Raw genomic sequence first — 13,655 nt, forward strand, 5'->3', positions numbered from 1 at the left:
GCCTGCTGGGTGATCTTGGGCAAGCCATAGTTCTGTCAGAGCTGTTCGTGAAAAAGAGCAGTTTCTGTCAGAGCTCTCTCAGCCCCACCTACCTCACAGCGTGTCTGTTGTGGGGAGGGGAAGGGAAAGGAGTTTGTAAGCCGCTCTGAGACGCTGAGTGAAGGGGGGGGGGGAAAAATCCAATATTCTCCTCCTCCTCAGCAAAAGCCCTGCCTGGCCCTGCCCACTTTCTGAAATCACTTGGCAGGCACTAGAAAAGATGCCAGCAAATGCCACGGCACCCATGGGGACTATTCTGGGGGCTCCCGGACTAAGGAGTTGCAGATTTTATATAGCTCTGGCTTGCTATAAAGACCATAATGAACTCTGATTTTCCATGGACTTTTATTTTTAAAGCACTGATTTTCATGTATATACATCCTGGGCATTGGTATCTTGTTGAAGTCTTGTAAATAGAGCAGGGTTTACTAACCAATAAGTTGATTATGTCAATGGACCAAAAGTCTCAAATTTCCCCCCCTTGACCAAGTTAGCTGGCTGGCTCACTTGACAGTGTTGTTATTAGAGGAACTGATTTATAAAAGATGTGATAAATTTGAAATCTCCTGATATGTTCTTCTATGAAGCGCTTTGGAATATAATCAGATACCGTGTACTTTGTATATGATGATGTATTATAGTACTCACCTTGCCCCAGGAATGTTATGGCTTCAGAAGTTTTCTCTGTATCTTTTTAGTGTTATATTTTTCATGTTAGCTGTTGTATGAAAATTTAACTTTTGGTATTATTTATTTATTTATTTTGCTAATTTCTTGTTTTGATTAACTTTTCATATACATACCTTGGTTAATTTAACTCTTTTTGAAAGCAGCACATGGGTAAATAGTTACTTAGATCTAGCAATAAGGACTAGATCATTATATTGTCAGCGATTATGTTTCTGGGCAGTTTTTCTTCTGAACTTCTAATTTATTTTTTTCAGTCTAGTTCAGTCTGTTTTAAACTCGGTTAATTTCGAGAAGCGTCCCTCTCAACTACTCAGTGGGGGGGGGCTGTATATTTGCCATGGGACTACTGTGTGTTGCAAAGGATTCTAGGAAATGCTCTAGAGTACATAGAGGGCTATCCTAAGCAGGTCTACTCAGAAGAAAGTCCATTTTTATTCTGTGGGGCTTACTGCCATGAAAATGTCTTAGAATTCCTGGCAGAGTTCCTTTGGAGTGTGCTGACCTGGCCGGCATCATTGTGCACAAGGACACAGTGTAGAACGCATCCAGTGCTCCCCTGATCTTACTCTGCAGTCTGAAGATATGGGCTCTAGTCTGCATAGACTTGCTGAAAAGAAACTTTTCTTAAGCTTTGAGGTGGTAGAAGACTTCTGTGTGTTTTGCTGTGTCCTGTGCAGCTGTAGAAGTAATGGGAAGGTGCCTCTGGGAGAGATTATCTGTCATTACTGTGTGCAATTCTGGTCACCACACCTCAGAAAGGATATTATAGCATTGGAAAAAGTGCAGAAAATGGCAACTAGAATGATAAAAGGGTTGGAACACTTTCCCTATGAAGAAAAGTTAAAGCGCTTGGGGCTCTTTAGCTTGGAGAAACGACAACTGAGGGGAGACATGGGATAGAGCAGGTAGAGAAAGTACTTTTCTCCCTTTCTTACAATACACAAACTCGTGGGCACTCAATGAAATTTCCGAGCAGTCAGGTTAGAAAGGGTAAAATGAAGTATTTCTTCACCCAAAGAGTGATTAACACATGGAATCCATTGCCACAGGAGGTGGTGGCAGCTGCAAGCATGGATGGCTTTAAGAGGGGATAAACATATATGGAGCAGAGATCCATCAGTGGCTATTAGCCACAGGGTATAGATAGGAACTCTCGGTCTGGGGCAAGTGATGCATTGTATTCTTGGTGCTTGGGGGGCAACAGTGGGAGGGTTTCTAGTGTCATGGCCCCACTGCTGGACCTCCTGATGGCACCTGGTATTTTTTGGCCACTGTGTGACAGAGTGTTGGACTGGATGGGTCATTGGCCTGATCCAACATTGGCTTCTCTTATGTATGTTCGTATGTTATATTCTTCTCAACCCAATATGAAAACAACTGTTCTAGTTTCTAAACAACTGCTGGCTTTTCATCCCTTTCTCAAAAATACATTGCAAAACAAAATACATCTCATCATTTGTTTTTCTGTTAAAAATCTGTTTATAGTTTGAAAGGGGGCAGAATATGTATTTTAGTGAGATCAAAACTCGCAGTATGTTGCCTAATACTTGCTGCATGTTGAATAGATTTGGGTTTCTCTGGGCTCCTGTCCCCTTCAGTTAATTTTCAAATTTATGCACTTTGCATATGCTAAATCATAGATTTATGTAGCTAACAGGAGGATTAAAACATTACAACTGAGAGTACCTTTGATAGTCTAAAATCAAGTTACCAATAAAACCTTGCTTTATTCTAATTAGGGTTAGATTTTCACCTTGTGTCAGTTTGGTGTAGTGTTTAGGAGCACGGACTCTAATCTGGGAGAACTGGATTTGATTCCCCACTCCTCCACATGCAGCTGCTGTTGTGACCTTGGGTCAGTTACAGGTTATTTCAGAGCTGTTCTCTCACAAGCAGTTCTCAAGAGAGTTCTCTCAGCCCCATCTACCTCACAGAGTGTCTGTTGTAGGGAGGGGATGGGAAAGGGGATTGTAAGCTGCTCCGAGACTCCTTCGGGTAGTGATGGGCAGGGTATAAATTCAATCTCTTCTCCTTCTTATGCGAGCATGATACTATCCAGCAACATGTTAAACTGAAGAATTTTGGTTACTGATGCAATGCACTTGCTTTCTTATATCATAGGGTAACTGGGCAGTGGGTTTAGGTATCATTTACATGATGTTGCACATGGTTTGTTCAGATTAAACCTGACACACCCACAAAATCCCTCTCACTGTTGCTCAACAACATGCACATTTACTAAAAAAAATTATAAGAAAAATTATGGGGCTGCGGTGGCTCAGTGATTAAGACGCTGAATTGAAGACCAAAAGGTGGGTAGTTCAGCGGATCGAGACCCGAGTGCCGCATGATGGAGTGAGCTCCCTTCTCTGGCCCCAGTTCCTGCCAACCTATCAGTTCAAAAGCAAGAAATTGCAAGTAGATAAATAGTGGGAATGTAACAGCATTCCGTGTGCCTCAGCATCTAGTCATGCCAGCCACATGACCACGGAAATGTCTTCAGACAGCGCTGGCTCTTCGACTTGGAAACAGAGTTGAGCACCATGCCCTAGAGTCGGATTCGGCTGGCTTTCGAGCAAGGGAAACCTTCACCTTTACTGTGACTATAAAAGTTACTCATACTAAATTTTGAAAAAGACAATATAGTAAACAAAATGCAGCTTTATTTATTTATTTGATTTATATCCCATTCTCCCCACCAAAGCAGTCTCAGGGCAGCTTACATAAAAATTTTAAAACAGAACAAATATACATAAGTGACGAGGCATTAGTAGCAACCAGTTACAGTAGGGAGTGCAGTCACCATTTGGCGTTCAGAGTGCCATCTCAGTCCGGTTCATGTTGGCAGGGTACAGGCTGTCGGTGGTGGTATTAAGTCGCAGGGCTTTAATAACACACACCAGTTTCATTAACTGTATAAACATACTGGGCACACAATCCAATGTTTAAAAATACCAGATTCGTTTACCTATTTTGGGAGGTGGTTTTTCTGATTTGTCCTTTCACATCCACCAGGCAGCTGCTCCTAATTTTTAAAAAGTTGGAAACGGTTCAATGAGAGAAAGCAAGGCTGTTGAATATAGAAAGATGCTTCGGTAAAGGGATAGGGACTGTGGACTGTACTACTGTGCACAGGACACACTGTCTGTTGCTGTAAATATAGGCCTAGTATGTAATTTCTGCATTGTCTAACATGTCATGTTCACACTTATGCCTTGTTTCAATTCATTTTTTTTAATGCACATTTTTAACTATGGCTGGGGGCCTCAAGAGCTGGAAGCAGCCGGCCCCCTCTGGATGTCTGAGAGGGGCCTCGCTGATGGATGTATAAACAGCCTATTCCGGATCAGACCCTCTAGTCTGCCACTCCTGAGATTAACCATCTCCTTTTCCTTGCCCCCAGCATCCGCTGGCTAGAGACATGCTGCCTCTGGTTATAAAAGCTCTATTGTTTTCCTACCCTTGTGTTTGAGTAGTAGTAGCTTCTCTGATAAGGAGCTGTGGTGGCTCAGAGGTTAAGACGCTGAGCTGCAGACCGGAAGGTCTGTAGTTCGGCAGTTCGAGACCCTAGTGCCGTGTGACGGAGTGAGCTCCCGTCTCTGGCCCCAGCTCCTGCCAACCTAGCAGTCGAAAGCAAGAAATTGCAAGTCGATAAATAAGTACCACTTCAGTGGGAAGGTTCCGTGTGCCTCAGCGTTTAGTCATGCTGGCCACATGACCACGGAGAAGTCCTCAGACAGCACTGGCTCTTTGGCTTGGAAACGGAGATGAGCACCGCCCCGCCCCCCAGAGTCGGATTCGACTGGCTTTCGAGCAAGGGAAACCTTTACCTTTACTTTACCTTTTTTCAGCTCCTCTGATGTTTTGGGGGACACATTTCGGCTATGCAAAGGTGCTTTTAAGGTGATGGTAGAAACAAAACTGCCAGTCTCTCTTGCAACTCACCTTGCAAGGGCCATTGCTATAGCAGTGGTAATCCTGATCATAGCAGTGCAGTGGAGCAGGGTTATTTGAACCAAATGAAGAGTAGTTGGCTGTGCTCATTTCTCTTGTATAGTTTCAGGTGGGCAGCCATGTTGGTCTGCAGTAGGAGAACAGGATTCCGAGTCCAGTAGCACCTTAAAGACCAACAAGATTTCCAGGTTGTAAGCTTTCAAGAGTCAAAACTCTCCCTTGTCAGATACCTGTCAAAGGGAGCTTTGACTCTCGAAAGTTTATACCCTAGAAATCTTGGTGGTCTTTAAGATGCTACTGGACTCGAAATCTCGCTCTTCTCTTGCCTAGTAAAGTAAAGGTAAAGGTTCCCTTGCTCGAAAGCCAGTCGAATCCGACTCTAGGGTTGCGGTGCTCATCTCCGTTTCAAAGCCGAAGAGCCAGTGCTGTCCGAAGACGTTTCCGTGGCCATGTGGCCGGCATGACTAAACACCACGGCGCACGGAACGCTGTTACCTTCCCACCGAAGTGGTCCCTATTTATCTACTTGCAATTTCTTGCTTTCGAACTGCTAGGTTGGCAGGAGCTGGAACTAGAGACAGGAGCTCACCCTGTCTTGCGGCACCCGGGTCTTGAACCGCTGAACTACTGACCTTCCACAGCCTGCAGTTCAGCGTCTTAACCACTTGAGCCACCGCAGCTCTCTCTTGCCTAGGATGCTGCTATAGCCGTTACAATGGACCCCTTTGCTTTTGACCTGATAGCTGAGGTGGAGGATAGGACTGGGTGGTCTGGGCATTGGGGGAAATCAATGGAATTATTGCTGACCTATTTCACAGAGACGGCTTTCTTGATTTCATAGACCGCCGCCCTAAGGATGCATTGTCGGAGCAAGCGTTTGCCTCCCGCTTTCTTTTTGTTCTTTCCTCCCCAATAACAGAAACTTAAGAATATCAGCCCACAGAACTTCTTAAAATATTACGTTCCAACCAAAGATTTGAATTCGGAGATACATATAGAAGCCAGAGTTCACAGATGACTGAATGCAATATATTCGGTGTAAGGTGATTTACAATATTCCCTTCGAAGTGGAACATGGAAAGGCTGAGCTGTTTAACGCACAGCATTCCTGTTCTAAGACCGATCCTCGTTGAAGTAACATCGGTTTTTAAAAAGGTGTCTGCCGTGTCTTTTATTTGCCTTTACAAAGCCTTATAAAACAAAGTCTGAAACGTATGCAACTCGATCCTGGGTTAAAGTCCATAACTTTCTTCTCCTCTAGAATGAAGTCACCCTGCTGAGAAATGAAGTGGCACAGCTGAAACAGCTGCTTCTGGCTCATAAAGATTGCCCTGTAACCGCCATGCAGAAGAAATCTGGCTATCATAGTGAGTAATGTTCCATTACCTATAGCCTCCGGCTGCACCAGTGAAAAACCGCCAAAGCAAATAGAGAAAACATTAAAAACTAAGAAGGGATGTTCGGATTACTTCACTTTTCAGCGTAACCGTTTCTACCAAGGTTACTGCAAGACCAACAGCAATAATGAACACTGAAGATCTTTCTGGACCCCGAGAAATTTTTAAAAGCTGCACGCCAGTTCCTGTTATATAGATCTCCTAGTTATAATGTAGCTTTACGAATACTGGAGGGATGCATGTTCTTTGAATATAGGTAGTATTTAATTCTGTAATTTTAAGAAATACAGCTACAACTGAAGTTTTTTTTCTCTTCCATTTATCTCACAAAAAGGCTGCAGACGTGGTGTGTGGGAAGGTGTTCGGCTCTTTGTGCAGCTTACGCATCTTTTCATAAAGCATTTGTTTATATTGCCACTGTATGGATAGCCCTTGGAAGGAAAATAAGCTTTAATATTTATGGATTCAGGGATGTAGAAGTAAATCTGAAGCGTTAGGAAAAAATGAAGTGCTTAGCTCATTTACCCTTTTCAGCATTTTAGAGGTTAATTGTGTGCTTCTTTCTTGATACTTTTTGTTTGTTTTTTTTGGAAACAATACACAGCTCTAGAACCAGCTGCTGTTGTAGAATAAATGGCCAATTTTGTCCATTGTGCACAAATTTGTTACAAATAACTGAGCTGGGAATGCATTAGGCAACATTCATAATATATAACCCACAGCTTTCGTTTTTATGATTTAGTGATATTTCAGGATATTTGTAAATGTGAAGATTGTTTCTGCCATATGTAGCCACTTCATTTTAATTTGCCAGTGTCAGTAATTTAGGAGAATAAAAGAACATTTTGTATTGCATGCAAACAGTTCCTCAGGTGCTTGCGATAAAACTTAATGGCCACCATCTTTACTTGTAGTCGCTGTAAGCAGTTTCATCAGAACGGGCAATATTTTTTAATTTAAAAGATTCGGGAGATTTAGCAGCTCTCCGTTGCCATATATATTTAGGACACTGATTTTTGTCAGTTTTGAGCTTATAAATCTCAGTCCTTTTGATCTCCACTCATTTTGACAGGATGGAAAGTGGCATCTTGGAGCAAATTGAAACCTGTGCAGAAATATGTTTTGAATGTATATTAACAATGATTGTTGCAGGGATGAGGCCATTATGGCTCCCGTCTGACAAAACAACATGATTTCGTATAGAGGCTGCTCCAGGAGCACATTATGCAGGCATCGTTTCTTGAATGAGCCTGGCTGCCTTGAATTTGATAATATAAAAGTGAACGATCTTCCTAGATGTCTGCTTTAAATACTTGGAACTTTAAAGCACTTCAAAATACATGCCGTGCACTCCTAAATCAACAGCCATTTTTCCATAGGAAGCGGGTTGTGCAACCAGTAATGTTGAGCATTGCCATCCATGGCAGTTAGATATTGGATTAACGTTTGCATAAACAGCTGTACTTGCATATGGTAAATATATAATAAAGGATTCATATTGAGTCAGATTTATAGTCCATGGACTATAGAACTCTCTCATCCTAGGTGCTTAGGAATATTCAGAGCACTCACTCTGTGATAACTATGGTAACATTTTGGACTTGGTGCAGATTCTTAACTGATCAAGTTCAGGTTCATTGAAAGAAATACACATGTGTGTTTACTGCACATTAAAGAAGTCAAAAGTGCCTAAATACCTACACTTGTAAAGATACATCTTGCAGTAGAAAGTGGCAAAATTGTGAAGACAAAGGGACGGTTGATTAATTGTTGGATCAGTTGGACAATGCTATTTAAGATAGTAATCTGTGGTTGTACAGTTAATATATGAAGTTGTATGGCATGTAAAGAATGAGTCATATTCTGCCTTGAGTGTTACCAACTCAGTTTTATAAATCTTAATAAGAGATTTTATAAACTTGCCTGAAAGTTAAAGTTTTGTGATAGCCTCTTCTAGGAAGCAACAGAAAAATAAATTGTTCTAAAAATGTCGGCTTCTTAATTTTCTAGCATAGAGAAACTGTGAGAGGATGTATTTTCTGGTCTAACTTGATAACCTTTTCAAACACAATTTAAGGCTTTCAAGCAGTTCAGTTCCCAAATAATGAGGTCTGGATTAAAGTAAATTTAAACATGCTCAAACAGCCAAATGGTATTGTTAAGAGTTTCCCACCAGACAGATGGCAGTGTCCTCTAGCTGCATAAGCTTGTAGAAAGTTTCAGCTGGAATGCCAGAAAACACAGAGAAGTAGAAATAATATTGAGCACTCAGAACACATTCAGATATGTGATCTGTTCTATGTTCTCCACGCCCGTAGGCAGGATTTTGTGGTTTGCGGGACAAATTCTTTTGTGTATGGGGCTTGAATTTTACAGTTAAATATATATATATATAATATTAACCCCAGCTCCCCGCAATCTCCTCACCCCACCACTCCTTTTCTGTAATTTCCCTTCCATTTTTGGAAGGAAATCTTGTGGGGCTGTCCCTTTAAGGAAGGGGGTGGAGAACGATAGCCCGACCGTAGTTACGGGCCAGATGTTCTCCTTAGATACCTACATTATTTACTATACCACAGCCTATTCAGTGTCTTAGCATCCAACTATAATTACATTTCAGTGGGTTTACTGAAAGAAATCCTGGTGAACTGGAAATATCGCTTGACAAGCTTACATTGGCAGCTATTCTTCCATTGGCAATCTGTTATTTAGCCACTTGGAAAAGCCATTTTAGTCATAACGCTTGATTTGAATTCTGTGTGTGAAATGATATTCAGAGGGAAGTATCCGTCCTCCAATGTTTGATTGCTTTTGGACAGCAATCTTTGTGATGTAGGATTCTAAAGATGATAAAAATCCTTCACAGCTTTGTCAGCCTGATTAAATTTTCCCCCCATCTTAGAAAATAATTTGTACTAAGAGTGCAGGATATCTTTTTAAAAATTAGGGTCTGGGTGGATGTCTGGCCATTACCATGGCCATGAAAATCAAGGACGTGTGTTCCAGAAGCAACAAGCTGTTTAGAAATGAGGGGGCAATGTTCGTACTGAAAGAAATTATGCAGGAACTTAAGGTTTTGGGTGGCTGCTGTTAGCATTGTTTAGTGCCACAGGCTTGGATGGATTTCAGCTTCTGATTCAGCAACTGGCACTCAATAAGATGTTGATGTTTTCACCCAGGGCTTTTTTTGTAGAAAAAGCCCAGCAGGAACTCATTAGCATAATAGGCCACACCCAACAGCAGGAACTCGTTAGCATATTGGGCCACACGCCTGACAACACAGCTCATTAGCACATTAGGCCGCACCCCCATGTTACCAGAAGTGTGGTCATCCAGCCACACCCACCTTTTGCTCCTTATTCTGTTGACCTTGTTTGTTGTCAAAACCCAGGGCCTTTTTTTGTAGCAGGAACTCCTTTGCATGTTAGGCCACACACCCCTAATGTAGCCAATCCTAATGAGTTTCTGCTGTTGGGTGTGGCCTATTATGCTAATGAGTTCCTGCTGGGCGTGGCCAACTCAGGAGCCAGCTGGAACTCCATTCCTGTGCGTTCCTGCCCAAAAATAGCCCTGTTTTCACCGCACATTAAACTCTTCTTAATGTGTGTCCTGGTAGGTTTAAGATATTATCAGGGCATACTAGATGGTCTGAAAAGGTCAGCTAGTGTCTCACCTTCATGATCTCTGATTCTTCAGAGAGCCAGTTTGATGTAGTGGTTAGGAGCACGGACTCTAGTCTGGGAGAACCGGGTTTGATTCCCCACTGCTCCATATGCGGCTGCTGGCGTGACCTTGTGTCAGTCACAAGTTATTTCAGAGCAGTTCTCGAAGGAGCTCTCTCAGCCCCATCTACCTCACAGGGTATCTGTTGTGGGGAGGGAAAGGGATTGTAAGCTGCTCTGAGACTCCTTTGGGTAGTGAAGGGAGGGGTATAAATCCAATCTTCTCCTTCCCCCTCCTCCTCCTCCTTCTTCCCAACTTTCTAGGCTGGGAATTCTGTAGTCCCCCTTGGAATATTTTCCATTATCTATTAAGATGCTTCTCTGAATACATAAGACTCAATTGCATATATTCTGCCCTCAGTGATGTTACCATGCTTATGGCTTTTATCTAATTAGGTCTGCTATAAAGTTAGCCTTGTCTTCATAGGCTAAACACCTGTGCTTCTTCTCCCCAAAAGATATAAATACTTGCCCTTTGGCAGGTCTTTGTTGTTGTTTTTCTGTAGAGTCCAAATGTGCCATCAGAAAACATATCTAGCCACCTCTGTATAGCCAGTTAATATTCCTTACCAATGTGTTTGTTATTTTACATTGTGGGTTTTTTTTTTCCAGTTTACTGTTTTATCTGTTATGTGGTACTTATGGTGATTTCAGTATTTTTATTTTATTTTGCCCCTTAATCACTTGCATACCATTTTTGTGCACTGGGAAAGCAGCAGCAGATAAAACCTACCCACGTACCTCATCCTTACTTCCTCAGATATGCAACCAGGCTTTCTATCTGTATGTAAAGAAGAGCAATAGAAGTGACAGCCTTTGAGGAATCCTTGGAATCTCCTGTACCAGAGTATTATAAGTTTGGATTGAAAAACATTTGGCAGGTCATAGTGGAGATTTTAGGTATAACAAAACCGCGCCTGAGTGGCTCTCAAAGTTGTCTTTGCCTTGCTCTGTTCCTGCAAGGGGTTCTGTTGTTGTTGTTGTTACCTACCAGTGCTTTGGTCTCTCCGTATTAATTCTTGTGTGGGAATTAAATTAAAAGTGGGACTTTTCCCCCTTTAAGGTTAATTCATTGTGTTTCATCATCAGGATTGCCCCCCCACCCCCCTCCCCCATTAGCTTACTTCTTGACTGAATACTTCAAAGTCTTGTACTGGGGTAGGACTAGCTGATTTTCTAATCATATATATGCCTTCCTAATAATTTTTTGTTATCTGACTGTATTTCACTAAGAAGTGCATAAAACAATTCCCTATGCAGAATTGTATGTTATGTACTATTTGGAGCATTTCAGTAATTTGTCTCTCTTGATAACTTATTTGTCTCTCAGTTTGACTGAACACACAAGGCCGTGCCAAAATATCATTCTCAGGAAGTGTATAATAATATAAAACATGTAACCAAATTGATACAATGGGTGTGCAGACCAATTGGGCAATCCCCCTAAATACTAATATCTAGATTTTCAGCCCACTCAGTCGTAGCTGGGGAGAGTTTAAAGAGCTCCGTCACATCTCAGTGGAAAGCATGACGTTCACAGTCGTATTCAGGTCCTGGTATTTTGCCCCATTTAAACAACAGGTCTGCACTACTGACAAAGCCTGTTCGTATTCTATTAGCCATCTTCCATACTTTACATGGCAAGTCAAATCCTGCGGGCCTTTTGTTGGTATCAGGTTATGGATATCGGGTGGAACTGATAGCACCCATGTTTGCAGCTATTCATTCCCTAGATCTATTGAAGGATTTCTGTGCAGGTCTTATTGCTGGGTGTTGGGATCTTAGTCTGGATAGGCCCGCATTAGCCATGTCTTTGTGGATGCAGTTCTAGCTTACCTCCTCATGGTGTACCCTGGATAATGCTAAAAAGCTAGAACACATAGGGAAACAATGTATATATATATAATTTTTCCCCCATCAAGTCACAGCTGATTTATGGCGACCTCAGAGGGTTTTCAGGACAAGAGACGTTTGGAGGTGGTTTGCCCTTGCCTTCCTCCACATCATGATCCTGGTATTCCTTGGAAGTCTCCCATCCAAATACTAGCCTGGGCTGACCCTGCTTTGCCTCCGAGATCAGGCTAGCCTGTGCTATCCCGGTCAGGGTTTCATAATAACCATAATAGTAGCTAAACTCAAAGCATGCTAGGCAGAACCTGTTCAATTCAGCTTGTTTTTTAAATTTTGATATGGATCATTATCTAAGCAATATTCTCACAAATGTGCCTGGTATAGATGCTAGTAGTGGTGCAGGTGACTGGAAGCAATTGTTTTATTCCTTTAAAAATCAGTTTTACAGGAAAAAGACTTCGATATCCTACATCTGTAGCTTAAAATTAATCCTACCCTTGGTTATACATAAGGGACCACTTTTGCTTACTCAAAGACATCTTTGAATTCCTTAAAATGTCATGCAGTAAAAATCGAACCCCAGTTGCATTTAGAGTGCTCTTCCTACTGCATCATTAATGTGAATATAATTGCATTGTTTTTATTTCTTCAGCCGCAGATAAAGACGATAGTTCTGAAGACATTTCCGCACCAAGTAGTCCTCACACAGAAGCTATTCAGCATAGTTCTGTCAGCACTTCCAATGGAGTAAGTTCGACTTCCAAGGCAGAAGCAGTGGCAACATCCGTTCTCACCCAGATGGCAGACCAGAGTACAGAGCCAGTGCTTTCGCAGATTGTAATGGCTCCTCCGTCCCAATCGCAGCCTTCGGGAAGTTGATTAAAAACTTGTGTCGTTTCTTAGATATTCCTTAGCAGCTTCAAAGGGAAAACCAAGGAAATCAGCCTTCGCCTAGGAGAATTTCTGTAGCTTAAAAATTATTCATCTGTAAAATTCAAACTTGAATTTGGCTTTGAAAGTTGGCAAACAATGGAATTGCACAGCAGGTTCTGGTCTCTGAATAGATGCCCAGGTTAGTTGTTTTTTTCTCCATTTCTAATTAGGATCGCTAGTTATTTTCAGTGCTCGTTGTGTAAAGTGTCGGTACAGTTGAAATGTACTTGCTTCTCTAGCATTTGGTGGTATTCCAGGAACCATTGAGATCAGTTATTTAATGCTCGTCCCCAAAACTGTGATCGTAATCTTGTAACATTTTATACCAAAGTTCTGCATAGATTCCTATTGACTTTGTATAGTCAACAAGATCATAAAGCACTAGGCAAGGGGGGGGAGAGAAAGGAACAGTAAATTTGCTTTGAGTCTTTTTGCCTTTATATTGTTTTGCACATTCTGAGAGGAAAACCATTGGGAGAATATGTTTGATGATATTGTGTAGCATTTTCTTTGGCTTTTTATTGTTTGGGTGTTGTTGGTTTTGTTTTTGTTTTTTAAAAGAATTTTGTTTATAGGGCCAGTACAGTATATGATATACAGTACTTTTTTATGCACATATGTAATCTTGATCAGGGTCATTACTAGCTAGATTTTCCTTTAAAAAAAAAAAACCTTACGTTGGCTTAGTTAGCACTTCCATTTTCAAAATCATGAGCTTCATTTCTGTAGCTACTCTCATCTCACTAGACTGACAAAGAACAGCAGACAGATACTCTACAGGGTTATGAAAGATGGAATACTTCTTTCCAAAAGTCAATTTGATGTTTTGTGGATTCTTGAGTCTTTAAAGTGAGGATCTTGTTCATGCACCAAAATGGTATGGATGCCAGGGAAGTTTTTAAAAATTCCTCTTATCAAGCAACTAAAGACTTTTTTTTTCTTTTGGATTTTTTTTGTCATTGTCAAGTATTTGCAAGGTAACTTGTACTTTTATTCTTGTGTAAGCACTGTCACCCTTTAGTAGCAAATTTTTGATAACTTTCTTGTGGAAAAATAAAAAAATCGATAT

General features: G+C 41.4%; 1 protein-coding gene across 2 annotated transcripts in view; it reads left to right on the forward strand.

The window, feature by feature from the left end:
- Positions 1–13,266, forward strand: part of ATF2 (activating transcription factor 2) — a 56,190-nt gene extending 42,924 nt beyond the window's left edge. Inside the window, exons 11-12 of one of the 2 annotated variants that reach the window (XM_015426642.1) lie at positions 5,945–6,050; positions 12,306–13,266. In XM_015426642.1, coding sequence (XP_015282128.1) covers positions 5,945–6,050; positions 12,306–12,532 — 333 coding nt within the window. In that variant the 3' untranslated portion in view covers positions 12,533–13,266. The remainder of the gene's footprint in view (positions 1–5,944; positions 6,051–12,305) is intronic. The other variant, XM_015426641.1, reaches the window with a different exon arrangement.
- The last annotated feature ends 389 nt before the right edge of the window (positions 13,267–13,655 follow it).

The sequence above is a fragment of the Gekko japonicus genome, unplaced genomic scaffold (assembly GCF_001447785.1).
Source record: "Gekko japonicus isolate JY-2015 unplaced genomic scaffold, Gekko_japonicus_V1.1 scaffold2078, whole genome shotgun sequence".
In the NCBI taxonomy this organism is placed as follows: domain Eukaryota; kingdom Metazoa; phylum Chordata; class Lepidosauria; order Squamata; family Gekkonidae; genus Gekko; species Gekko japonicus.